We start from the raw sequence: 26,806 nt of genomic DNA, 5'->3' as shown, positions 1-26,806 counted from the left end.
CATGTCCAGAGTAGAAAAAAATGCCAACGGTTAAAAGATATAACCTGGGGGCACAGCGGACCCTCAGTAACAGCCCCCCAAAAAACAAATATGTATCACAAAATGAACGAGACATAATATTGACAGATGTAAATCATGATACAGAATACATACAGACCTGCCTCTATAGTAGTTTAAATAGAATTAAGAGGTACCAGGTAGTATTTGAAGATATGGGGAATCAGTTTTTTTATACCCCATTAATCGTATGGTGCTTTTCGCACTGATAGGCACAGAAGCCCTGGGTCACATACCAGTAATTCAGCAAAAAATTACTCAGGAACGTCAAATTTACCACAGACAAGGAGGATATTTAGATAAAGCATGCAAAATTTAATCTTTCATTGAGACCAAGGGGGGACTGGGATTGAAAACGATAAATCCAGGAGGACTCTTTTTGGAGAATCCTTCTGTCCCAGTCGCCCCTCCTCTCAGGAAAGGGGACCACCTCCAGAACCGAAAAACGAGCCAACCTTACATCACCTTGGTGGCAACTATTAAAGTGATTGGCCACTGGAGTATCTTTGGATTTTTTAATATCATTTAGGTGTTCACAGATTCTTCTCCGTAATTCCCTCTTAGTCTTGCCAATGTAGTCCAGAGGGCAACTACACTGGCAAATATAGACTACGCCTTTGGTTTTGCAGTTGGCGAAGTCACGGATCAAAAACGGTCGTTGAGTCACCGAACAAATTATTGATTTGGATGGGTTGATGAAGTTGCAAGCTTTGCAGGAACCGCATTTGAAAACACCGAGTGGCCTACGGTCTAACCAAGTGCCTTCCCTCTTTGGGCCATCATAATGACTATGGACTAACCGATCTCGTAGGCTTCTCCCTTTACGGTAAGTTACCTGAGGATAATTCCCAATTGCCTGTGTAAGGTCGGGGTCCATAGTTAAAATTGCCCAAATTAGATCCCGATTTTGATAGAAGGGAATCCTCACTGCAATCGGCTGTTGAAAGGTTCCAGAACCTCATCAAGGAGAGGAAACATCGTCAGTTTATTAAGGATCTGGGAGAATTTAGAGACAATAGAGCCTACACCACTCTGAGCACTAAAATCTCGGTGACTGATTCAGAGATATCATCCTCTGATCAAGAATTCTCTGATCCAGAAACTACTGGTGTATCCTTTACGCGAGGAAGCATTAGAGGTGGCCGTTATTCAAAAGGGAGAGGGTCAGGTCAAAGATGGAGAGGACAAAGGGGGCAGAGAGGCAATTATTGGGGAGGACGGGGATCTGGAAACAAAGGATCTGGACCATCAGGACCACAGTATCATACACAAATGGACAATCCTTCCCAATATATTCCCTATCAAGGCCTGCCTCAAAACAAGACTACAACTGCGGTCGCCCCTATGGTGGATTCCAACCCTCCTTCACCTTCCTCTTCATCTTCCTCTGCTTCTTTTTTAGCCAAGGGCCAGGCCGCTTACCAAACAAGGGCCAGGGACCGCAGCCGAAACAACTAACAGATCAGCTGCAGGTAATTAATCTGTCAGAGTACAGCCTGACCCCCACTGAGATCAACTTACTCCAGAAGGGTCTGTCCTTCATGCCGACAACCAAACATGACACCTTTACCTGGGTAAAGGACTTGAATTTATTTGCCAGAAAATTGAAATGGCATAAATTCTTTAAAAATTATAATAAAAAAACATGTTTGGACTTGGGAATCAGCCCAGATGACTTCCCAGACTTCCAAAACCTGTTAGATCTCTGTGAAGAGGGAACCAGGGTCCCAGGAAGGGGTCCTTTTACAGAATTACGGCCACGAAGCACCAGACTACCACCGCCTGTTAGTACCGAACATATTGATATCTTTTTACGTCTCGTTATTGCTGATATTGAGGGAATACAGGATATGCCCCTCCATTCAAATCTCTCGGCACCAGAGTTCCAGGCCCTGAAAAACCTGGAAAACAACAAGGACCTGATTATCAAACAATCGGACAAAAGTGGTAATCTGGTGCTTCTGGACCATCACAAATATCAATTAATGTGTATGACATTACTGAATGACAAAAACAACTATAAAAATCCCTGTAGACCCTACTGAGGTATTCCTCATTGATCTTGCGGGAGTCCTCAATCAGGGCCTCCAACAGGGTGTCATCAGTAAGACTGAATTTGACTTCCTCCTTCCGAAAACCCCTCAAACGGCAACCTTCTATTGCCTCCCCAAAATTCATAAGGGGATACATCCCCTAAAAGGGCGTCCCATTGTCTCGGGCATCAATTCGTTGACACATCACGGTGGAATTTACCTCGATAAGGTACTCCGTGACTTTGTCTCTAGCTTACCATCGTTCACCCGTGATACAATGGATTTTCTCAGTAAAATTGAAACCCTCACGATAAACCCGAAAAGTATCCTTGCAAGCATTGATGTGGAATCACTTTATACCTCGATTCCACACGATAAAGGAATTATAGCTGTGAATTATTTCCTCAATACGAGAGGAACCCAGTTCACTGCACATAATGGTTTTATCTTACAATTACTGGAATATATCCTCACTCATAATTTCTTTCTGTTTAACGGCTGCTTCTACCACCAGCTCAGGCGGACCGCAATGGGGAATTCCTGTGCCCCCATCTATGCGAATCTCCTCCTGGGCTGGTGGGAGGACACTGTCGTTTTCCCAGATCAGCACCCCTGGTGGAGTGAAAACATCTCTTTTTGGACTCGTTATATAGACGATGTCTTCTTGATCTGGGAAGGAAGCATTCCAGCTTTTCACAGCTTCATCGATACCCTCAATCATAATGACATCGGCCTGAGTTTTACCTATGAAACCCAATTAGAACAGATCACCTTTCTGGACGTGGTGGTGACTAAGGTGGAGGGTACCTTGAACACCTCGGTTTTCCGTAAACCCACGGCAACCAATAGTATCCTCCACTGGGAGAGCCATCACCCCACCGCGGTCAAAAAGGGGATCCCAAGGGGACAATACCTGCGGGTCCGTAGGAATTGTTCCTCGGGAGGTAACTTTTATCAAGAGTCAGGAAAACTCAGGAAGAGGTTGAGAGAAAGGGGTTATCCCTCTAAGATCCTTAGGGACTCCTTTCAGTTTGCAGAGTCAAAGAAAAGAGAAGAACTTCTAATACCAAGAACAAGAGACATGGATGATAACCTTATACGTCTCATCTCCGCTTTTGACTCTGGGAACAGGGAGGTGGTTTCTATACTTAGAAGACACTGGGCAATTTTAACTATGGACCCCGACCTTACACAGGCAATTGGGAATTATCCTCAGGTAACTTACCGTAAAGGGAGAAGCCTACGAGATCGGTTAGTCCATAGTCCATATGATGGCCCAAAGAGGGAAGGCACTTGGTTAGACCGTAGGCCACTCGGTGTTTTCAAATGCGGTTCCTGCAAAGCTTGCAACTTCATCAACCCATCCAAATCAATAATTTGTTCGGTGACTCAACGACCGTTTTTGATCCGTGACTTCGCCAACTGCAAAACCAAAGGCGTAGTCTATATTTGCCAGTGTAGTTGCCCTCTGGACTACATTGGCAAGACTAAGAGGGAATTACGGAGAAGAATCTGTGAACACCTAAATGATATTAAAAAATCCAAAGATACTCCAGTGGCCAATCACTTTAATAGTTGCCACCAAGGTGATGTAAGGTTGGCTCGTTTTTCGGTTCTGGAGGTGGTCCCCTTTCCTGAGAGGAGGGGCGACTGGGACAGAAGGATTCTCCAAAAAGAGTCCTCCTGGATTTATCGTTTTCAATCCCAGTCCCCCCTTGGTCTCAATGAAAGATTAAATTTTGCATGCTTTATCTAAATATCCTCCTTGTCTGTGGTAAATTTGACCGTTCCTGAGTAATTTTTTGCTGAATTACTGGTATGTGACCCAGGGCTTCTGTGCCTATCAGTGCGAAAAGCACCATACGATTAATGGGGTATAAAAAAACTGATTCCCCATATCTTCAAATACTACCTGGTACCTCTTAATTCTATTTAAACTACTATAGAGGCAGGTCTGTATGTATTCTGTATCATGATTTACATCTGTCAATATTATGTCTCGTTCAGTTTTGTGATACATATTTGTCTTTTGGGGGGCTGCTACTGAGGGTCCGCTGTGCCCCCAGGTTATATCTTTTAACCGTTGGCATTTTTTTACTCTGGACATGAATACTGACAGCTCTTGATAACAATATACTGGCCTCTTTCATCTATGAAATCGCCTGTGCTCCAATTTGCCTTTAACAGCACAGGCCCCAGCTGTCTTCCGGCGCCGGCATCGAGCCATATGCGGCTCACGATGCAGTTCCACGGCGCCGGAAGTGACGCAAGACGTAAGTTCTATTGCGTTCCACCATGCGTTCCAGGAGACCGGAAGGGTGCTTCCGGCGTCCGGAAGCAAGAATCGGTCCCTATAAATGGGCTGTAATTCTATTGGCACTGGTACCTGGGCCCGAAACAGGCTACTGGGGGAGATAATGGCCAGCACTATTACCATGTAAGTTCTTATAGGTCATTGAAATGTTTTTGTAATTGTTATGCCTAGAGCTGTGGTGAGTCTTTATCTAAGCGTCCTCTTTATATATACATCTCTCTAGGTATATCCCTTGTGGTTGTAATCATCATGCCCTCTGGTAATGCTGTATCTACGCCTTCCCTACTGAACATCTGTAGCTAAGTATTGCTCTATCTACACTATCGTCCCTATACCATGATCACATCTACATCTTAGTTGGACTCTGTCCAAATTTCTACCTACCTCCTGATGAGCCTGATTGTATACAGGCGAAATGCGTCGTGGTGTGTGTAATAAGATGTGTATATTTTAAAACGTGCGTATTGTACTGATGAGTGGAATGGTGATCTCCGCAGTATCTGGACCCCCTTCCACCCTTATACTGTTTGTATAACATATCTATTTTTGATTTTCGGAAAGGGCAGGTGGTGACCCCATCTATTTGAACCACCTTCCATTCCCGATTCATCGTCATTACGGTTATTGTATACCATATATTTTTCCCTGGCTAGGGTCAACCTAGGGATTCGATTAGTCTTAGGTTCGGGGACAGGGAACCCCCACCATCAGGGGGTCACCCTGGGCTGAGCAGCTCTTTAGGGCCTTTTAGGGTAAGCATTGTGTCTGCCCTGCCCTTTCCTCAGACCCTGTCGTATTATTATTATTTATATTTTTTTTTATGTTTTGACTTGATCCTCGAACTGTCTAAGCCTACTGACTTTTTGTATCACTAGTAAATGTACTGTGTAGGGGTCACTACTCCCCTGTCAAAAGAAATATATATATATAAATTCTTTTGAAATTGTAGCACACTCTGTTGGTATATACATACCTATACCCACATGATCACTAATAAAGGTATTTTTAAAAGTCACTAATTCTAAGAAGTAAATTATATAAACCCCATGTGATAATAAAATCTAATAAAAATCTAATTACTAGGAAATTGTCAAAATAGCTCTGCTTGCATTTTGTCCAAGTATCTATGATGGAAACCTGAAGGACGCCACCATAGTCAGTAGGATCCATCAAGCACTAACAGTGTCCAGCATATGCCAGAACAGAATATTGAAATTTCAGTGTTTTTCGACTGGCCAATATGCAAATAGTTATCTCGCAAAGAAGTGGACAAAGGAGAAGTGGCTTCTTATGAATAGTCACAGTCCTGGCAATAAAAGGTTTGTCCTTGAAGTTTTCTTGTTAAATCCTCCCTTCCGCAGAATTCTGTGAAGAGATCTATACTTACCTGCTCCTCGTTCTAGCTCCCGGGCCGTCTTCAATTCCAGTCCCCACTTATCAACTTCTGCACAGATTGAGTCACATGCGCCACAACAGCCAATGACTGGCCTCAGCGGTGATGTGTCCCCAAGCAGCATGTGACTGCTAGGTCTTCTGATGCTTGGGACAAATCACCCCTAAGGCCAGACAACAGCTGCAGTGACACACATGACCCCATCTGGAAAAACTTGACAGTTGGGAACTGGAGATGCAGTGAAGACAGCACAATTACCAGAGAAAGCAAGGCTACTTTCACGCTAGCGTTTTTTGCGGATCCGTCATGGATCTGCAAAAACGCTTCCGTTGCAATAATACAACCGCATGCATCCGTCGTGAACGGATCTGCTTGTATTATGTCTTATATAGCAAAGATCCATCATGAACTCCATTGGAAATCAATGGGGGATGGATCCATTTTCTATTGTATCACATCCCAGGACGGACAGAAAAATGCAGCAGGCAGTGTTTTGGTGTCCGACTCCTGAGCGGAATGGTGACTGAACGGAGGCAAACTGATGCATTCTGAGCGGATCCTTTTCCATTCAGAATGCATTATTCCGTTTGATCCGTTTTGGACCGCTTCTGAGAGCCCATAACGGATCTCACAAACGGAAAGCCAAAATGCCAGTGTGAAAGTAGCCTTAGTAGAGATCTCTTCATAGATATCACTGAGGGGGGGAGGACATCTACAGGAATACAAATTCAAGCCTTCACTCACTTTTACTCTGAAGTGTCCTCAATAAAAAAACCTTAACAATACAACTATTTCTGTTCTTGTAGCTCAGCGGGTGTGGACCCACTGTGCCTACTGAATGTCTTGGTTTGGGGCTAATCCTGGGGGAGTTGCCAAGGTAGACCCCTGATTTTCACCTTTTTAACCCCCTATGGGGATCCAGGCTTTGCTGCAGAGGGCCAACAAGCTGGTACGTCAAGTAGTGGTCACAGTTCATTGAACGACTAGTGTGTGGCACCAAGTAGACAGACAAAATCATGGTCAGGGGAGAAGCCAAGGTCAGGACAGGCAGACTTTGTGCAATATGGTAGTCAGGCGCGGAATCAGGGCAGGCTGCACAGAGTCAACACAGTGATTAGGCAGAGGTTGGGAAGAGGAGGACTCTGAACAATGTAATGGTACACCATTGAAGCACTCAACAAGCTAGAACTCTATAGTTCAGACCCCTTCCTGTAGGGAAAGATGCCTTACATACCACAGGGAAAGCTGCCATTGGATGGGGACAGAATATCCTGTGTATATGCAAGTTTTAAGGAAGGTAGCAGCAGAGATCAGGTGGGTGGGTGGCCTACAACAGAGCACAGTGTGGCGCAGCAGGGAGAAGGAGTACTTTGGTGACCATGACCAATGGGAGGTCAGTGGGCTTTGACTACCAGCATCATTGTCCTATTAATTTAGTTAGACTGTGTTTGTCTATAATTGGGACTTAGCTAACCACCAGACCACAACTTTCTCGTAATTCCTCTGCAAATCCAGATAATTGCAAAGGGTTCAGTTAGTTTATTTATTTTTTCAACTGTAGAAAGATAAGAACTATGGGGGTCACTTATTATACTGAAATACGCCTATATTAGGACAAACTCCATGCAGATGGTGTCCTGCAGTGCTGCAAGGTACCAGTGCTAACCACCGAGGCACCGAGCTGCTCGTCATATGTGGCAATCCAACATGGCAACGTTGGCTCCTTTATACAGTGAATATAGCGTTAGTTTGTTTATTGAGTTTTTGGCAATGTGGTTTTACTTTTGTATTTTCCGCCGCAGTGACATATGGTTTCACAATCATTTCACTTTATGGGATGTGATGACAATGTCTGATGTGTCATGAAATCCAAAACTACAGTTTCTAACCTGAATGCGCTGATTTCATGCAGGTTTCACACGTTGCAAAGAGTCAAATCCACAATGAAAATCTGCAGCATAAGGCCACACATGGACGAGCGAGCTCAGAGCCAGAAACTGGCTGCGTCTGGCAGTGTGATTTCCCATTCTGACCTCGGCTCCTCTGACAGGATTGTGCGGCATTATACTGACCTTGTGTGACCTGGAATCTATTGAATTACACCGACATAATGCTGTTAGTGTAATTCTGTAGATTCCTGGTCTCTCAGGGTCACAGTCAATATAATGCCGTATGATCCTGTCAGAGGAGCAGAGGTCAGAATGGGAAATCACACTGCCACACGCAGCCAGTTTGTGGTATCGAATTTGCTTGTCTGTGTCTGGCTTAAAAATACAATACTGCAGATTAAAAATCTGGTCAATTTCTGCTGCAGATTTTTTATTTTTTTCTCAGAGCATGTATGAGAATTACTAAAATCTCTTTCACTTTGCTTGTACTGTAAAATGCTGTGGATTTTCTGAATGCAGTTTCCGCAAGATGAGCACATACCCTTTATTTCAAGAGAAGGATTTTGAATCACCCTGATGAAATATGTGATCAGTAGATTGTGAACGCTGATACAACATACATGGACGGCGGCACCTCGTGTGTAAGCTATGGTAAAGTGTCACACACAACATGGACATTACATGTGAATATAAGCCTCTTACCTGTAAACATTGATGTTCCAAGTCCATGTCCTGCAATATCCACTGTGAATATAAAACCAGGAAAGTCTCAGGTTACTCCACCAGAATCTGTAGTTAGGAATTAGATTAATCTAGGGGTTCATGAATGTGACAGGGGTGTGTGCACGGAGCTGATATGGCAGTGTACAGAGGGTGGACCTAGTACTGAGCCATAGTGCCTCTGTGTGCTGCCGTACTGGCTCTGTCAGACTCCATATATACATAGAGGTAATGGTACTGGGGAAAATACCATCATACATATGGCATGATACAGCGTACCACAAGCACTGGAGTTAATTACTTCAGTCTAGTACTGCAGCTGATCAGTATACTGTAAGCATGGCGGCCAGTGGCGCAACTACAGGGGAAGTGGCTGCTTTGGGGTCCGAGTTGAGAAGGGGCCCAGGAGCAGTGAGAGCTTCCATCAATACAGATGGAAGCGCTGATTGTTAGAATCCTGGGGAGCTGGCAGTCCTTTCACTCACTGATTGCCCAGATCCCTAAGCTCCTTCCTTCCTCCAGGCTGCTGCACTGAGTAGTAGTAAAGCATGAGGAGGCACAGTGAGGGCATAACTACTCTGGAGGGGGCACAGAGAGGGCATACCTACTATGAAGGGGGGCACAATGAATGCATATCTAGGAAGGGGGCACAGAGAAGGCAAGACTAGGGGGGCAAAATAGGATAAGACAAAATGGCAAAAGGGCATAACTAGTCTGCAAGGGGCACAGAGAGGGCATAACTACTGTGAAGGAGTGCATTGAGGGCATAACTACTGTGAAGGGGCACAATGTGAGCATAACTACTGTGAAGGGGCACAGAGAGGGCATAACTACTGTGAAGGGGCACAATGTAAGCATAACTACTGTGAAGGGGCACTGATAAGGCATAACTACCATGAAGGGGGTGCAGTAAGGGCATAAATACTGAAAATGGGCACAGAGAAAGCATAACTACTGTGAGGGGGCAAAATGTGAGCATAACTACTGTGCGAAGGCACAATGTGGGCATAAGTACTGCAAGGTGGGACACAATGTGGTTATACATACTGTGAGAGGGGCTCAATGAGGGCACAACTACTGTGAAGGGGAAACATGAAGGCAACACAAATTTGAAGGGACACAATGTTTTAAAGTATGGGGTGGGGGTGACAGAGAAAGGGCCCGCTGTGGGTTCCAAACACGTCAAACATGTCACTGCTTCTTTCATTTAAATTTGGCAGGTATGTGCCCCGGCCCCTGCCTCATATCAAGGAATGTCCTCCCTGACCTGCAGGTTCAGGGCATGAGGGAGGACAGCAGGGCAGCTGGGACTGGCAGAGTTGTGAGCTGCCCGATAGCCACCCCGGCCTCCTGTACTATAGCATGCATGTAATAGTATAGGAGGCTGGGAGAGGAAGGAGCTGACAGAGGCAGGCATGGCTACCCCAACCTCTGCCCACCCCTTCCTCTGTCATCCTTGTACTAAAGCAAGCAGTACATGGCAGCCTCCCCTCTCTGCAATGCTGTGTAGTAGTACTTACTCTGCCACACTTACATATGCACACGTGATGCCAGGATTGTCCTGGGCTGGCATCGAGTCGGTGCTTACGTACTGTAAGTGTGCCATAATAAGCACTAGTACATGGCAGAACAGCGGGGCATAGAGGTGAGGCTGCCATGCACTGCATGTTATAATACAGAAGGCTGACAGAGGAAGGAGTGGGCAGAGGTTGGGATGAAATGTCAAATCGCCCCCCTTTCCCAATTTTTTAGGTAAAAATAAACATAACCAAAAATGTTTTGCCATCTCCGAAAGTGTCTAGACTATTAAAATATAAAAATATTTTCCTGCACGGTGTACGCCGTAAGTAAAAACTATAAAAACATGTGATTCGCCATTTTTTAGTCACCATCTCCCCAAAAAATTGAATGAAAAAAGTTTTAGCTGTCAGAAAACAGCAATAAAATGAAAAAAGTTTTCTTTAAAGGTTTTTATTTTAAGTAAGTGAGAGGGAGGGGGCGTACAAAAATATGCTGTGGGGCCCAGTCAGTTCTAGCTTTGCCGATTACTGCAGTCAGTCTACAGTCTGGTTTAATCGCTGCAGTTGATCAGTTCACAGTCTGGTAAGCACCCGACTGTATAAGGAGGGTGATTAGGGACTGATGGTCCCCCCTCCCCTTTCCCCCTTTAGGGCGTTAGGGAGCTGGCCCCATTACATTAGTGCTTAAGAAGGTGGTTGTTTAGGGCCATGAAGGGTTAATGCACTGAGGAGCCTTCTTAGACAGGATGTGGGTGGGGATCCTGGAGATACATATACTCCCTCCCGATGCTGGCACTTCCTCTTGCCAGTGGAAGCAGATTGGTATGTACATACCCCTATGCTCTGTCCACACCAAGAGTCCACAGGTGGTTCTGCCCTTTTGGCTGCTTCCTGGTGAGTTACATGAGGAGGGGAGGGTTAGCTGTGCTCTGTTAGAGCAGCCTGAGCTCTACCCTGCCATCCTCCTCCCCTGTGCCTGCATCTAGGGCTTTGTGGAGCTGCTGCTGCGGTATGCATGCAGCTCCAGCGCTTCAGCGAAGGTCCGGCGGTCTGCTCGTCGTTCCTCCTAACCCCCCCACCCCGACTCTTATCATCCCCCAGCTGCCCGCGTGTGTGCGCTGTGCGGCCCGTTTCTTATGACCCATCCTGGAGATGTCTGTGGCGCTGCGCTGTGGCTCCGCCCCCCCTTCCCAGCTTCTGTTCCATGGCGTTAGGGCTAAGCATGTCGGGCGGGATTGTTGGTCTCCCCGGTAATGTAGGGCAATATGGGGTCCTCACCCCTCCCCCTGCAGCTTTGGACAAGCTCCTTTAGCTCCCATGGCACTAGCTAGGTTGCTTCGCCTAGCCCCGCCCCCTTCTCCTGCAGCGTTTACCGGGTCCCGTACCGGGCACCGCTGGGCAGGCGAGTTTTTATATGTGGTGCTTGTTGTAGCTCCCCCCAGTCTCCTGTCCAGTATTATTGATTAACCCCTTGTGCTTGCCATGTCTGATTGTGGTGCACCTGTGCCTATGGGCTTCTGAGTGGTATTCCTACTGTCCTGGCTTTGCGAGCAGAGCCCCTTCCGTACAATGAGACTCTCTGGGTCTTATTTTTAGTCCATTATGGCGAAAGCCCCACCTCCCCTTCCCCCCTTCACGCAGGCCCAGGTGCTTTTTCTTTTTCTTTTTTTTTTCTTCCCTTAGGTTGCCAGGAGGCATGGTCGTAATGGATTCCGCATGCACCAGTCCCGTCGCCGTTCCTGGGTTTCCGGGAGAAATGGGCGCTCCAGATCCTCAGGTGGCGCTTACCATCGTCTTTAGGACGGAATGTCAGGCACATCGGAGGAGTCTGGTTATACAATCACCGTACGAGGCTGTTGCCTGACCGTCACTCCAGGGCTCGGCCTGGTCGCTGCAGCCCGTACCCGCTCCTTTGGAGGTGCCGTCCCTCTCTGTGACTGGTGAGTACTGCGGGGAGGTGGTTTTTGTGCAGATTTAGAATCACTGGTAGAGACGGTGTCCCTGCTCAATAGCAAAAAAAAAACAAAAAAACGATCTCGATGGTTGCTCAGTGGTCCAGCAATAAAAGTAAAAAAAAAACAAAAAAAAAAACAGAGGCTTCAGGGTGGGTTTACAGAGCCTGTAGGTTACCCACACATATTTTCCTGGTGATTAGGCAATTTAGGTGCACCCTGAGCAACGGGTTATCATTAGCATATATGAGGTTTTCTCTGTTTACACGTTAAAAATAAATAAAAAGAACAATTAATAACCAAATTAATATATTATAGGCATATATATATATATATATATATATATATATATATATATATATAAAAAATAAAAAAATAAAAATAAAACGTGATTGAAAAGAATGAAATTATACTAATAATAAATAATTAAACAAAGTAATTTTATAGGGGATGGAAAAAATAATAATAATAATAATTGGAATATATATATTACAATACATGTAAAAAAAATTTAAAAAAATAAAAATAAATAAAATAAAACGTGATTGAAAAGAATGAAATGATACTAATAATAAATAATTCAACAAAGTGATTTTATAGGTGATAAAAAAAAAAAATTTGAATATATATAAATATTACAATAAATGTTAAAAAAATAAAGATAAATAAAAAAATAAAACGTGATTGAAAAGAATGAAATGATACTAATAATAAATAGTTTAACAAAGCAATTTTATAGGTGATTAAAAAAAATATATAATTATTGATATATATATTGCAATAAATGTAAAAAAAATTATAAAAAATTCATATATAAATAAATACACAGGTTTGTTCTATATAGAAATTTATTACGTATGTTGATATCCTCCTGCGTGAGAAGCCTTGCTTCTATCCTGTGTCTTGTTTGTTGGCTGGCCTTTTTTGTGGATGTTTTTCGGGATAGATCAGTCCCGCCGGGTGTTTTCCCAATTTCCATTTCCGCGCGGAGTGTAGTAGTTTACTTCTCTGCAGTTCATAATTCTACTTTTATGCAGCAGTCGAATTCAGTTTTTTATGGGTATAAAAAAATAAAAAAATATAATAATAATATATAAATAAAAAATATATGTATTTCTATCTAGATATATGTATGATGCACATTGGGAGTATGAGAGCGGTATATTTGGGTGATTTCCGGTGGAAAGTAGTTACTCCATGTTAAGTTCCTGCTTGTGTCAAGTTACTAGTTTAGGGGTAGTGTCATTGCCTCCTGATCAGTGGCCCTGGAGCTCACATCACCTTATCTACCGGGGAAGAGGTATAATAAAAAATAAAATTAAAAAACAAAACCACTATTTGGGCTTCCAAGAATGATATGACGTTCTTAGTTCATATTTCCGGGGGGAGGCGCGGTAGTAGTAATCCCTCTACATTCGCTCTATTCCTTGGGGTTTGTTGGACACATTTGGGTTTTCTTATTATGTTTGTACTGGTCAACCACTGAATGGTCCTCCTGGTAGGTCTTCACAGGTCAGCATGGTGGTTCTCCAAGCATCTTTCTACATGACTCGTTTCGCTGTACGGTTTGGTCTGGATGTCCGAAAGGTCTAAGTCAGTGAGTTCAGGTCGATTCTGGCTACATGGGTCCGGATCCCACTCTGGGCAGCTGTGATAGAGATGCATCAGTTTCTTTGGGTTGGTTGACAGAAGGGAAGCTTAGCCCCCCCCCCCTTGACAAGGATGGACTAGGCTGCACAGCCCTCACAACACATGTATGCCACCTACCTTGTGGTATCTCTACCGAAATTTCATAGGCGATTCGGGGATAGTTTGGGGTGTATTAGATTTTTCGGCCCTGCAGTCCCCTTCGGCCTTTTGTTCTGGCTGATTGATAATTTCTCCAGGCTGTTTGTCTTTTCATTGTATATACGTGGCGTAGTCTGCAGCTGTAGGTCTGTGATTTAGCAGCTTGTTTTCCTGAGTGTTCTTGGGTTGGGAACCCCTCACCCAATATGAATACATAAATGAATGACTGTACATAATGAATAATTACAAGAAAATAAATAATAATAATTATTATTTCGGTTGTTATTTCAGTCGGGGTAAGGAATATTAGTACTCGAGTTGGGGGTCTGTCATTCATGCTGATTCGGTAAAATATTGGGCGGGTACCTCCCCTCCGCCTGGGTTGGTCTGGTAGGTAAGGTTTGTTGATATTCGTTTTAACTTCACATATGGTGGGCTCTAATTTTTCATTAGGATGGTTTCCTCTTTGATTTTGTGGTGTTCCTTTATGTATATATAAAAAAAATAAAAAATATATGTCCATATATCTATATATTAATAATAATAATGGAATATGTATATAACAGTGTTTTATGAACGATATGTATTTCGGACCTAATTTTATGATCCTCTTTGTGGGTTGAGTTTTGGGCTAATTGTTTTTTCTTTCAGGTCCTGGGTTTTCAGCGTGTAGATGGTGACCTTTCATATATCTCCAGTGCAGCGAGGATCGCATGCCCGGGGGGCAATCCTTGTTTTCGAGAGGTGAAGTCTTTGGACAGGGATCCAGGAATTCAGGTGGTCACAACTTCTTCCGGAAGTGGTTGATGTAGCTTTGCACCCGGGGTGCAATTATGCGGCTGCCCCTTGGTTATCCTGGAGCTCAGGACCTTATGTGTCCTGACATTCTAGTTGGGGGGGTTGGTGTCATTTCCTGAGTTGGTTGCTTTGGTCATACGGGGGAAGGGTTAGTTATACTATACGATGGTTTAGTACAATCCTGAAGTACATACAGGCCCCGCTGGAAGTATTTTTGTGGACTTATCTCCACCTTTGCAGGCAGAGAGTTCCTTAGTTAGCTCACTGTTCTTACAGTTAAGAATCCTCCTCTATGTTTGTTTATAAACCTTCTTTCCTCCAGATAAGAGGAGGTTTCATGGTTAGTCTTTGTCCTGGGAATGAATAGATGGGGGAGTTGTCTTTGGATGGTTCTTTGCTATTATTGGCATAGTTATTAGACCTCCCCTTTTCTAAAGTGTATAACCCTAATGTTGATCATCTTTCAGGGTCCTGTAGTTGCCCCATTCCAGTTATTACTTTAGTTGCCCTCCTCTGAACACTCTCCAGCCCTGCTATGTCTGCCTTGTTCACAAGGGCACAGAACTGTACACAGTCCTCCATGTGTGGGCAAAGTGGTAGGACTATGTTATCATCACGGGCATCTAGGCCTCCCGTTTGTCATGCGACCCATTATCTTATTGGCTTTGGTTTGTTAAGGGGGAACCGTTGGCATCTTCCGCTTGGATGTTAGTTGGGGCAATTTCTTTTCGGCTGGTTGTAAGGGTTTCAACAGACTCGGCTCTGCTGGGTGGTGGTCGGAGCCCCGTTTGGAGAACGGGTCTCCTTCGTGGCGGCATTTGAGTTCAGCAGAGATATGGTGGTGGCAGATGGCGTACTTGCCCGCTGGGAGTCCAGCGGTTGGCATACCGCTCTGATGATTACGGTTTAACTTGCCCGCTGGGAGTCCGGCGTTTGGCATACCGCTCCGTTATTATGGTTTATTAAGGTTTGCCGCTTTAATAAAGAAGCTGTGGCCGATCACCACCCAGCAATAAAAGTGACACAGTTGTCAGTGTTTTTGTTATGGGTCAAGGTTGGGTAAAGGGGCCAGGGGTGAGTAAATGGTGGTCCCCTTCCCCTTCTTCCCTAGATACCAGCAGTCTGGTAAGCACCCGACTGTATAAGGAGGGTGATTAGGGACTGATGGTCCCCCCTCCCCTTTCCCCCTTTAGGGCGTTAGGGAGCTGGCCCCATTACATTAGTGCTTAAGAAGGTGGTTGTTTAGGGCCATGAAGGGTTAATGCACTGAGGAGCCTTCTTAGACAGGATGTGGGCGGTTCAGGGGATCCTGGAGATACATATACTCCCTCCCGATGCTGGCACTTCCTCTTGCCAGTGGAAGCAGATTGGCCCTCCCTCCCTCCCTTTGTGGTGATCCTTGGGAGACAGATCAGGGTTCGGGGTTATGTTTGGCTATGGAGACTTGGTTATTCTGTTTTGTTTTTCTATTCTTAAGAATCCACGCTGGGAGTCCAGCATTTTGGACATCGCTCCGATGATTACGGCTTTGGAGAAAGACAAATTATGGTCAAGTTTATGAAGTCACAGCTGGCGGCATTTGAGTTCAGCAGAGATATGGTGGTGGCAGATGGCGTACTTGCCCGCTGGGAGTCCAGCGGTTGGCATACCGCTCTGATGATTACGGTTTAACTTGCCCGCTGGGAGTCCAGCATTTGGCATACCGCTCCGTTATTATGGTTTATTAAGGTTTGCCGCTGTAATAAAGAAGCTGTGGCCGATCACCACCCAGCAATAAAAGTGACACAGTTGTCAGTGTTTTTGTTATGGGTCAAGGTTGGGTAAAGGGGCCAGGGGTGAGTAAATGGTGGTCCCCTTCCCCTTCTTCCCTAGATACCAGCAGTCTAGTGTAAGTACTAGCATCCATCAGTCCACACTCTAGTGTAAACACTGCAGTCTATCAGTCCACAGTCTAGTGTAAATGCTGCAGTCGATCAGTCCACAGTCTAGTGTAAATGCTGCAGTCTATCAGTCCATAGTCTAGTGTAAGTGCTGCAGTCTATCAGTCCATAGTCTAGTGTAAGTGCTGCAGTCTATCAGTCCATAGTCTAGTGTAAGTGCTGCAGTCTATCAGTCCACAGTCTAGTGTAAATGCTGCAGTCGATCAGTCCACAGTCTAGTGTAAATGCTGCAGTCAATCAGTTCACAGTCTAGTGTAAACACTGCAGTCTATCAGCCCACAGTCTAGTGTAAACACTGCAGTCTATCAGCCCACAGTCTAGTGTAAACACTGCAGTCTATCAGTCCAAAGTCTAGTGTAAACACTGCATTCTATCAGCCCACAGTCTAGTGTAAACACTGCAGTCTATCAGTCCACAGTCTAGTGTAAACACTGCAGTCTATCAGTCCACAGTCTAGTGTAAATGCTGCAGTCGATCAGTCCACAGTCTAGTGTAAATGCTGCAGTCTATCAGTCCACAGTCTAGTGTAAATGCTGCAGTCTATCAGTCCACAGTCTAGTGTAAATGCTGCAGTCGATCAGTCCACAGTCTAGTGTAAATGCTGCAGTCTATCAGTCCATAGTCTAGTGTAAACACTGCAGTCTATCAGTCCACAGTCTAGTGTAAATGCTGCAGTCGATCAGTCCACAGTCTAGTGTAAATGCTGCAGTCCATCAGTCCATTGTCTAGTGTAAGCACTGGAGTCTCAGTCCACAGTCTAGTGTAAACACTGCAGTCTATCAGTCCACAGTCTAGTGTAAACACTGCAGTTAATCAGTCTACAGTCTAGTGTAAATGCTGCAGTCTATCAGTCCATTGTCTAGTGTAAGCACTGGAGTCTCAGTCCACAGTCTAGTGTAAACATTGCAGTCTATCAGTCCACAGTCTAGTGTAAGTGCTTGCATTCCTAGCCTACCCAATGCCACTTTGCTAATATGGATGGTAAACCATTATATTGTGATATTATTATTTTTTTTACTTAAATATCAGTCATAATATAACCATTGGATACAGGTTATGATTTCTTACCTTCCCTTAGGGCATGCTGGAGTTCCTCCCGGACTTTCTTCTCATCTATGTCCTCTAGAACAGCTAGGGTCAGCTCAGCTCCATAGGCATATTTGAAGTTTTTAATAATCAGACCAGCGACAAGTTCTGGATCTTTCCCAGTCAGTTCATCTTTAGGAATATTTTTATATTCTTTTCTCACTTCCCATCGACTCAGTTTATTTTTGAAATGCTGGAAACTTGGATCCTTAAGCTTCTTCACAGCCCTCTCCAGGACCTCCTGTAATGTCAGCCCCATCCTAAGATCGGAGTTGGATGGTTTCTGAAGTCTGATATCACGTCTTCTCTTCATCTAATAAAAATGAATGCTTTATCAGAAGTGATTTTTATCAATTGGGCAATACTGTCTGTACCTACATAATTTACAAGGAGAAACAAGAATACAGTAATATCTGTACCTACATCATTTACAGGGGGAGACAAGGAGGCAGTAATATCAGTACCTACATTATTTACAGGGAGTGACAAGGAGGCAGTACTATCTGTACCTACGTCATTTACAGGGAGAGACAGGAAAACCGTAATATCTGTACCTACATTATTTACATGGAGAAACAAGAAGACAGTAATATCTGTACCTTTATCATTTACAGGGAGAGGCAAGGAGGCAACACTATCTGTACCTACATCATTTACAGGGAGAGACAGGGAGGCAGTACTATCTGTACCTACATCATTTACAGGAAGAGACAGGGAGAAAGTACTATCTGTAACTATATCATTTACAAGCAGACATGGAATAAAGTAAACTTAGGCACTTCTTGAGATTTGATTAAAGTATTGTGTTGATTTTTTTTATTTGTTTTTCATATGCAAGGCAACTTTATCATGTACATGTGATGTTTCGGTCCTACTCGGACCTTTTTCAAACACTAAATGACAAAATACAAGAATTCATATAAGCATCAGAGAATTACAGGAAATGAGAAAACAAGATTATACAACATCCGTCTGTGATTTTATATATATACAGTATATATAGGATGGCCTAGTAGAGTCAAAAGAAGTATTACAGAGCATATGATATTAAGTGGTATGCTGAGTTCAAAAGAGAACTACTGAGGTAGAGTATAAGAGGCAGATGTTGGAATCTATATGTAGGGGCTGCATTGTCTTATATATCACATTATGAATAGGTATAAATGAAAATAGAGCTGGTCAAAGACAGCAATAGCCAAAAATGGAGAAAGATGACAATAACTAAAACAAAAGTAGGGCATAGCATATAAATGCTCTATATATTTGTTTTGAGGAAGGTGAATTCTCACCATGTGGTCTCCTGAGGTCTGCTTGTATTAGGCAGAGTTTATGTACTGTGTGGACAGGAAGTTCAAACATTAGAACCAAGGGGCCTCAACAGGGATTATGAATTATTGTCCTTTATTTGAATAATGATTAATGCTTTGATACTTAGATCTTATTAATGTGAATAATTATGTATCTCTGTTTTTCAGGCACATTAATATGACAACCGGATCCCCATCCCCATTGCCATCTCCTGATATCTTTTTCTGAATTGGTCTCTCTCTATATTTCCCTAATTTATCTTCTTTACAATAGTTTTTGTTTCCTTTCCCTTTTCCCCTTTTCTATGATCTTCCTTTTCTTTTTCTTCCTTTTCTTACTCTCCCCCTCCTTCTCCCACATATCTTACAATATTATATAACAAATGTACAGTCAGGTCCATAAATATTGGGACACAATTTACAAAAAATGTGTAAAAAATGGCAAATTTCCAAGTTTCAATTTCTCTACTTCTATAATACATAGTAATTAATACCTCCAAAAATAGTTATTACTTTACATTCCCCATATGTCTAATTCATGTTTGGATCATTTTGGGAATTATATTTTATATTTTGGGGATGTTACAAGGCTTAGAATTTTTCGGAAATAAAAAAAAAAACTATTTTTAGGGACCAGTTCAGGTCTGAAGTCACTTTGTGAGGCTTACATAATAGACACTACCCAAAAATGACCCCATTCTAGAAACTACACCCCTCAAGGTATTTAAAACTGATTTTACAAACTTTGTTAACCCTTTAGTTGTTGCACAAGAGTTATTGGCAAATAGAGATGAAATTTGAGAATTTCAATTTTTTGCGCAAATTTTCAATTTTTATAAAAAAAATTCAGTAACAAAGCAAGGGTTAACAGCCAAACAAAATGCTATATTTATTGCCCCGATTCTGTAGTTTGCAGAAACACCCAATATGTGTACAGCCCCCATGATGCACCCCTAGAGTAGAAACTCCATAAAAGAGACACCATCTAAGAAACTACACCCCTCAAGATATTCAAAACTGGTTTTACAAAATGTGTTAACCCTTTAGGTGTTGCACAAGAGTTATTGGCAAATGTGGATTACATTTCTGAATTTCATTTTTTGGGCAGATTTTAAATTTTAATCCATTTTTTCCAGTAACAAATCAAGAGTTAACAGCCAAACAAAATGCTATATGTATTGCCCCGATTCTGTAGTTTGCAGAAACACTTCATATATGGCCGTAAACTACTGTGAGGGCACACAGTAGGACGTAGAAGGAAAGGTGTGACGTATGGTTTTTGGAAGGCCGATTTTTCTGGACTGGTTTATTTACACCATGTCCCATTTGAAGCCCCCCTGATGCACCCACTAGAGTAGAAACTCCATAAAAATGATACCATCTAAGAAACTACACCCCTTAAGGTATTTAAAACTGATTTTACAAACTATGTTAACCCTTTAGGTGTTGCACAAGAGTTATTGGCAAATGGGGTTGAAATTTCAGAATTTAATTTTTTTGCAAATTTTCAATTTTACCCATTTTTCCCACTAACAAAGCAAGGGTTAACAGCCAAACAAGACTGTATCTTTAATGCCCTGACTCTGCCGTTTACAGAAACGGGTATTTTTATAGAGGAGATTCTTACGGACACGGCGATACCTAAAAGGTCAACTTTTTACAATTATTTAGATTTTAGACTATATTATCCTTTTTGATACCAAAAATATTTTTTTGTATCTCTAAAGTCAAAGAGTCATTTTTTTGTTTGTTTTTTAGCCGATTGTATTAGGTAGGGGCTTATTTTTTGTTGGATGAGGGGACAGTTTTAATGGCACTATTATGGGGGCTATATGACATTTTGATCGCTTGCTATTAAACTTTTTGTTATCTAAGGTGACAAAAAAAAATATTTTTTTGCACCGTTTATATTTTTTTCCCCCCTTTGGACCGTGTTAATCTGGTGGGTTAGGTCATGGGGTATTTTTACAGAGGAGATTATTACCGACGTGGCGATACCTAATTTGTATATATTTTTTTAAATTATTTTAGTTTTACAAACTTTTTGCAAGTTTGTAAAACTAAGTCTGAGAACCATAGTTTTTATGGATTGAGAGTGGCTAAATGGAAAAGGGGATTATAAATTATAAATTTAGTACTCCATGGAAGTGTGGTACTCCCTGAAGCAACAGTCAATGCAGAGGCCCAGATGATCGGGGCACGTGTCACACTGAGTAGTGGTGTCCTTCCGTATCCCCCTCTTGTGACACACTCTGCACTTTTTTTTGGGTCCGTCCCTTCTTTCCAGTATGTGGAACCACACCTGGAAAGTGTTGGCCAGGGATGATCCGTGCGCCTACAGTTCCCAAGGTACTCCGGCCTGCTCTTTCCCGGTCAGAAAAGATCAGGGCCTTGAGGACTGCCTCATAGAACTGGAGGAATTTCCCTGTGTTGCTAGCGCACTGGAACAGTAGAAAAGAGTTGTACATGGCAACCTGCACCAAGTAGACCGCAAATTTTTTGTACCATGTCTGCGTTTTGTGCATGGCGTTATATGGCTTGAGGACTTGATCAGAGAAATCAACTCCTCCCATATACCGATTGTAGTCGACGATACAATCAGGCTTGAGGACCGTTGCCGCGGTACCTCGCACAGGGACAGGGGTGATGCTGTTACCGTGAATTGTGGACAGTACAAGGACATCCCTCTTGTTCTTATATTTGACCAGCAGCAGGTTTCCACTGGTAAGGGCACGGGTCTCACCCCTGGGGATAGGTACCTGGAGGGGGTGGGCAGGGAGGTCGCGTTGATTTTTCCACACGGTCCTACAAGCGGACGTGGATCTGGCGGCGAGGGACCTGAACAAGGGGATACTAGTATAAAAGTTATCCATGGAAAGGTGGGAACCCTTATCTAGAAGTGGGGGCATAAGGTCCCACACAAGTTTCCCGCTAACACCCAGAGTGGGCGGACATTCTGGGGGTTCAATACGGGAATCTCGCCCCTCGTACACACGAAACTTGTAAGTGTACCCTGAGGTACTCTCACAAAGTTTGTACAACTTCACGCCATACCTCGTCTGCTTTGAGGGAACATACTGGCGGAAAATGAGTCTCCCCTTCAACGCAATGAGAGACTCATCAACCGCGACCTCCCTTCCAGGTACGTAGGTCTCCAAAAATGTGGCCCCGAAGTGATCGATGACCGGCCTGATTTTGTACAGGTGGTCATATGCAGGATCACCTCGGGGGGGGGGGGGGGGACGACGACATGCTGCATTATCTGTATAATGCAGGCATTTCTGGATGGCCTCAAACCAGGAGCGTGTTATGGCCATACTATAGAGTGGGGTCTGGTAGAGGACGTCTCCACTCTAGTACAGCCTGGCACTAGGCTTTTTGACTAGGCCCATGTGCAGCACGAGGCCCCAAAATGTCCTCATCTCGGCTGCACTGACCGGGGTCCAGCCACCGGGCCTAGCCAAACAGGAGCCCGGGTTTTGAGCGACAAACTGTTGAGTGTACAGGTTTGTCTGCTCCACCATTAGGTTTACCAGGTTGTCACTAAAAAAATGACAAAAAAAGTCATATTCAGTGTAAATCTGGATTCCTGGTTGCCCAACATAATCAGCGGTGGGGTGGGCGATGCACTAACAGTTGCGCCCCCCAAAAGAATAACCTGTAAACGCAGAAAACCGCAGGTCTGAATTTACCTGCGGTTTGCTGCGATCGCCGACGGGGGGGGGGGGGGCACAGGAGTTCGGCAGGCACTCAGTTCCGATCACCGCCCGTGGCACGGCAGTGATTGGAACTACACAGGATGTATGGGTACGCCCTGTGTCCTTAAGTACCAGGACATCAGGGCGTACCTGTACGCCCTGTGTCCTTAAGGGGTTAAGGAACCAAAAGTAATAGGACAATTGGCTTCTCAGCCACTCCATGGCCAGGTGTGTGTTATTCCCTCGTTATCCCAATTACAATGAGCAGATAAAAGGTCCAGAGTTCATTTCAAGTCTGCTATTTGCATTTGGAATCTGTTGCTGTCAACTCTCAAGATGAGATCCAAAGAGCTGTCACTATCAGTGAAGCAAGCCATCATTAGGCTGAAAAAAAAACAAACAAACCCATCAGAGAGATGGCAAAAACATTAGGCATGGCCTGTCACAACCAAACAGCTGAGAAGCTCTGACAGAGGCCTTTCAGAACCTCCTCCTTGAGTTCTCTTTGTTGTGCTGTTCAGTTCCTCATCTCGTTAGCCTCTCTCAGCTGTCATGGAGTTGGACTGATTGCATCCCTTTAAATTCCTCCCCATGGTGCATTGCTGGGCGGCTTATACTTCCTCCTGGAGTGTGTGTGCATGCTGATCTTGTTTTCCTGTCTGCTACAAAGTTAAGTGCTGAACATTTATCTGTTATTTTCTGTTTGCTGGATCCCAGGTGACCCTGACTCCCTCCGTGTCTGGAGTAGGGAGCCGGTGGTCGTGTCCCCTCACTATTGTAGGGTGTTCAGGAGTTATATAGTCGAGGTACGTGGATATGCAAACCTCCACCTTTCGGATCTTTGCATAGGCTGAGCAGCCAGGGATAGTCTCAGGTCTTGTGCAGGGGTCTCCCTTTTGGTTCCTTAGCTTTGGATCCACTCAGTCATATATGCATGTTGCTTTGTCTTGTTTCCTGTACACCGTCCGTGACATTATAAGCCGCCCAAAACCGTCTCAAGCATGGATCCGGTTTCACTTTTGGCTGAACGCTTCCAGGGTCTTTCATTGGAGGTAGCTGATCTCCGTAAGACTTTTTCTCAGCTTCAAGTGACCGGTTCAGCTTGCGTTCATGGAGTTTGTTCTGAGCCTAAGATCTCGCTCCCGGATACGTTCTCCGGGGTAGTGAGAATTTTGTGCGTTTTAGAGAGGCTTGCAAACTCCATTTTCGCCTTCTTCCCCATTCCTCTGGTGATGAGGAACGGAGGGTGGGGATCATTATATCGCTGCTCAGAGGTAACGCTCAGTCCTGGGCCTTTTCGCTGCCGGAGGGGGCACGGCCTCTCCGTTCAGTGGATGAATTCTTTTTAGCCCTGGGTCAGATATATGATGATCCGGATCGTATTGCTCTGGCTGAGTCTAGACTATGTCTATTATGCCAGGGTAAACAATCCGCAGAAATATACTGCTCAGAATTTTGGAGATGGGCAGTTGATACTGGTTGGAATGATGCTGCACTCCGAAGTCAATTTTGCCATGGTCTTTCAGAGGGATTGAAAGATGCATTTGCCTTTCATGAGAAGGCCTATTTCTTTGGACTCTGCTATGTCTCAGGCCGTTCGTATTGACAGGCGTCTTAGAGAGAGAGGAGAGATGTCCCCTTCCTGTCATACTCAGTCCCAGGACAGTGCAGCGGTCCCATTCTGTGCGCAGGGGTCTCAGTCGCTGTCAGCCCCTTCTGAGCAGGAGCCCATGCAGCTGGGGTTGATTGCTTCTGACAATAGAAGATTCAGCTCGCATGGGAGGGTTTGTTTTTGTTGTGGAGGTATAAATCATTTGGCAAATATTTGTCCCTCTAGGAGATTCAGGCAGTTTTCTGGGAGTAATAAAGAAACAAACAGGAAAAAATCTTTTAAAAATGTTCCGTCTGTTACTATTGGCAGGGTTGAGGCGGAAATTGAAGGTTTTCCGTTTGCTTGTAGTTCCCGTTTTGTCCTGCCGGCTAGGGTGGCGCTAGAGAGCAAGAACATTTTTTGTGAGATTTTTGTGGATAGTGGAGCAGCGGTCAATCTCATTGATAATCAATTTGCGATAACTCATGGTTTCCAGGTGCGCACTTTGGGAAAGGATATTCCTGTTTTTGCTATTGATTCCGCTCCACTTTCTCAGAAATCATTAAAGGGCATAGTTCACAATATCCGTTTAATTGTGAGTGATGCTCATGTTGAGGATGTGTCATGTTTCGTCCTTAGCGGATTACCTACCCCTCTAGTGTTGGGGCTACCCTGGCTCACTAAACATAACCCCACCATTGATTGGCAAGCGAGGCAAATAAATGGTTGGAGTGACTTTTGCAGAGAGAATTGCCTCACGACATCTGTTTCTGAGGTTGCTACTAAGACTGTACCATCTTTTCTCTCTGAATTTTCGGATGTCTTCTCTGAGAGTGGAGTTCAGGATTTGCCCCCGCACAGGGAGTACGATTGCCCTATTAATCTCATCCCAGGCGCCAAACTGCCTAAATCTCGTTTATACAATCTTTCCCAACCTGAAGAGGATCGCTATGCGTGCTTATATCTCTGAGAGTCTGAGAAAAGGACACATACGACCCTCGAAGTCACCTGTTGCCGCTGGTTTTTTCTTTGTTAAGAAAAAAGATGGTTCTTTAAGACCTTGTCTGGATTTCAGGGAGCTGAACAGTATCACTATTCGTGACCCTTATCCGCTTCCTCTGATCCCGGACCTGTTTAACCAGGTTGTTGGGGCTAAAGTCTTTTCCAAATTAGATCTAAGAGGGGCATACAACCTGGTCAGGGTCAGAGAAGGAGACGAATGGAAGACGGCCTTCAATACTCCTGAGGGCCATTTTGAGAATTTGGTTATGCCTTTTGGTTTGATGAATGCCCCAGCCGTTTTTCAGCATTTCGTGAACAGCATTTTTTATCATTTGATGGGAAAATTTGTATTAGTGTATTTGGATGACATTTTGATTTTTTCTCCTGATTTCAAAACTCATAAGGAACATTTACGTCAGGTCTTGCTCATCCTGCGGGAGAATAAATTATATGCGAAACTGGAAAAATGTGTGTTTGCGGTTCCAGAAATTCAATTTCTGGGGTTTCTTCTCTCCGCTTCTGGTTTTCGCATGGACCCCGAGAAGGTCCGCGCTGTGCTTGAGTGGGAGCTTCCTGAGAATCAGAAGGCGCTGATGCGTTTTTTGGGCTTTGCCAATTATTACAGGAAGTTTATTTTGAATTATTCCTCTATTGTTAAACCACTCACTGATATGACCAGAAAGGGGGTAGATTTTTCTTCTTGGTCAGTAGAGGCGCGTAAGGCTTTTTCTAATATCAAGGAGAGTTTTGCTTCCGCTCCCATCTTGGTGCAACCTGATATTTCTTTACCCTTCATAGTTGAGGTTGATGCTTCTGAGGTGGGTGTGGGGGCGGTCTTGTCTCAGGGTTCCTCTCCTGCCAAATGGCGACCGTGTGCCTTTTTCTCGAAAAAACTCTCCTCCGCAGAGAGAAATTACGATGTGGGAGATAGGGAATTGTTGGCCATCAAGTTGGCTTTTGAGGAATGGCGCCATTGGCTAGAGGGAGCCAGACACCCTATTACCGTATTTACTGACCATAAAAATCTGGCCTACTTGGAGTCAGCCAAGCGTCTGAACCCGAGACAGGCCAGATGGTCTTTGTTCTTTTCTAGGTTTAATTTTGTGGTCACGTTCCGCCCTGGAGTTAAGAATGTGAAGGCAGATGCCCTGTCACGTTGTTTTCCGGGAGGCGGGAATTTTGAAGACCCGGGTCCCATTTTGGCTGAAGGTGTGGTGGTCTCTGCTCTTTTTTCTGAATTGGAGGCAGAGGTGCAGGCAGCCCAGTCAGAGGCTCCTGATCTTTGTCCTCCTGGGAGGTTGTTTGTGCCTCTCACTTTAAGACACAAGATTTTTAAGGAACACCACGATACGGTCCTTGCTGGGCACCCGGGGGCAAGAGCCACACTGGATCTCATCGCTCGGAGATTCTGGTGGCCTGCGCTTCGTAAGTCGGTTGAGGGTTTTGTGGCAGCCTGCGAGACTTGCGCTCGTGCTAAAGTCCCTCATTCACGGCCATCAGGTCCTCTCCTTCCCTTACCCATTCCTTCCCGTCCTTGGACACATCTGTCCATGGACTTTATCACGGACCTGCCTCGTTCCTCGGGGAAGACTGTGATTCTGGTGGTGGTGGACCGTTTTAGCAAAATGGTGCATTTCATCCCTTTTCCTGGTTTGCCCAATGCTAAGACGCTGGCGCAGGCATTTATTGATCACATTGTCAAATTGCACGGTATTCCT

At 44.3% G+C, this 26,806-nt stretch overlaps 1 protein-coding gene and 1 pseudogene across 1 annotated transcript in view; one reads left to right on the top strand and one right to left on the bottom strand.

The window, feature by feature from the left end:
- LOC122927086 overlaps positions 1 to 26,806 on the bottom strand; it is a 640,428-nt gene that overhangs the window by 217,205 nt on the left and 396,417 nt on the right. The window contains exons 15-16 of the mRNA XM_044278664.1: positions 17,473 to 17,803; positions 8,389 to 8,430 (exon numbers count right to left, since the gene is read on the bottom strand). Of these exons, the coding sequence (XP_044134599.1) occupies positions 8,389 to 8,430; positions 17,473 to 17,803 (373 nt within the window). The remainder of the gene's footprint in view (positions 1 to 8,388; positions 8,431 to 17,472; positions 17,804 to 26,806) is intronic.
- LOC122929884 lies at positions 13,554 to 13,672 on the top strand (annotated as a pseudogene).

Source organism: Bufo gargarizans, chromosome 2, assembly GCF_014858855.1.
Source record: "Bufo gargarizans isolate SCDJY-AF-19 chromosome 2, ASM1485885v1, whole genome shotgun sequence".
NCBI classification, from domain to species: Eukaryota; Metazoa; Chordata; class Amphibia; order Anura; family Bufonidae; genus Bufo; species Bufo gargarizans.
This window is presented reverse-complemented; position numbering and strand designations above follow the sequence as displayed.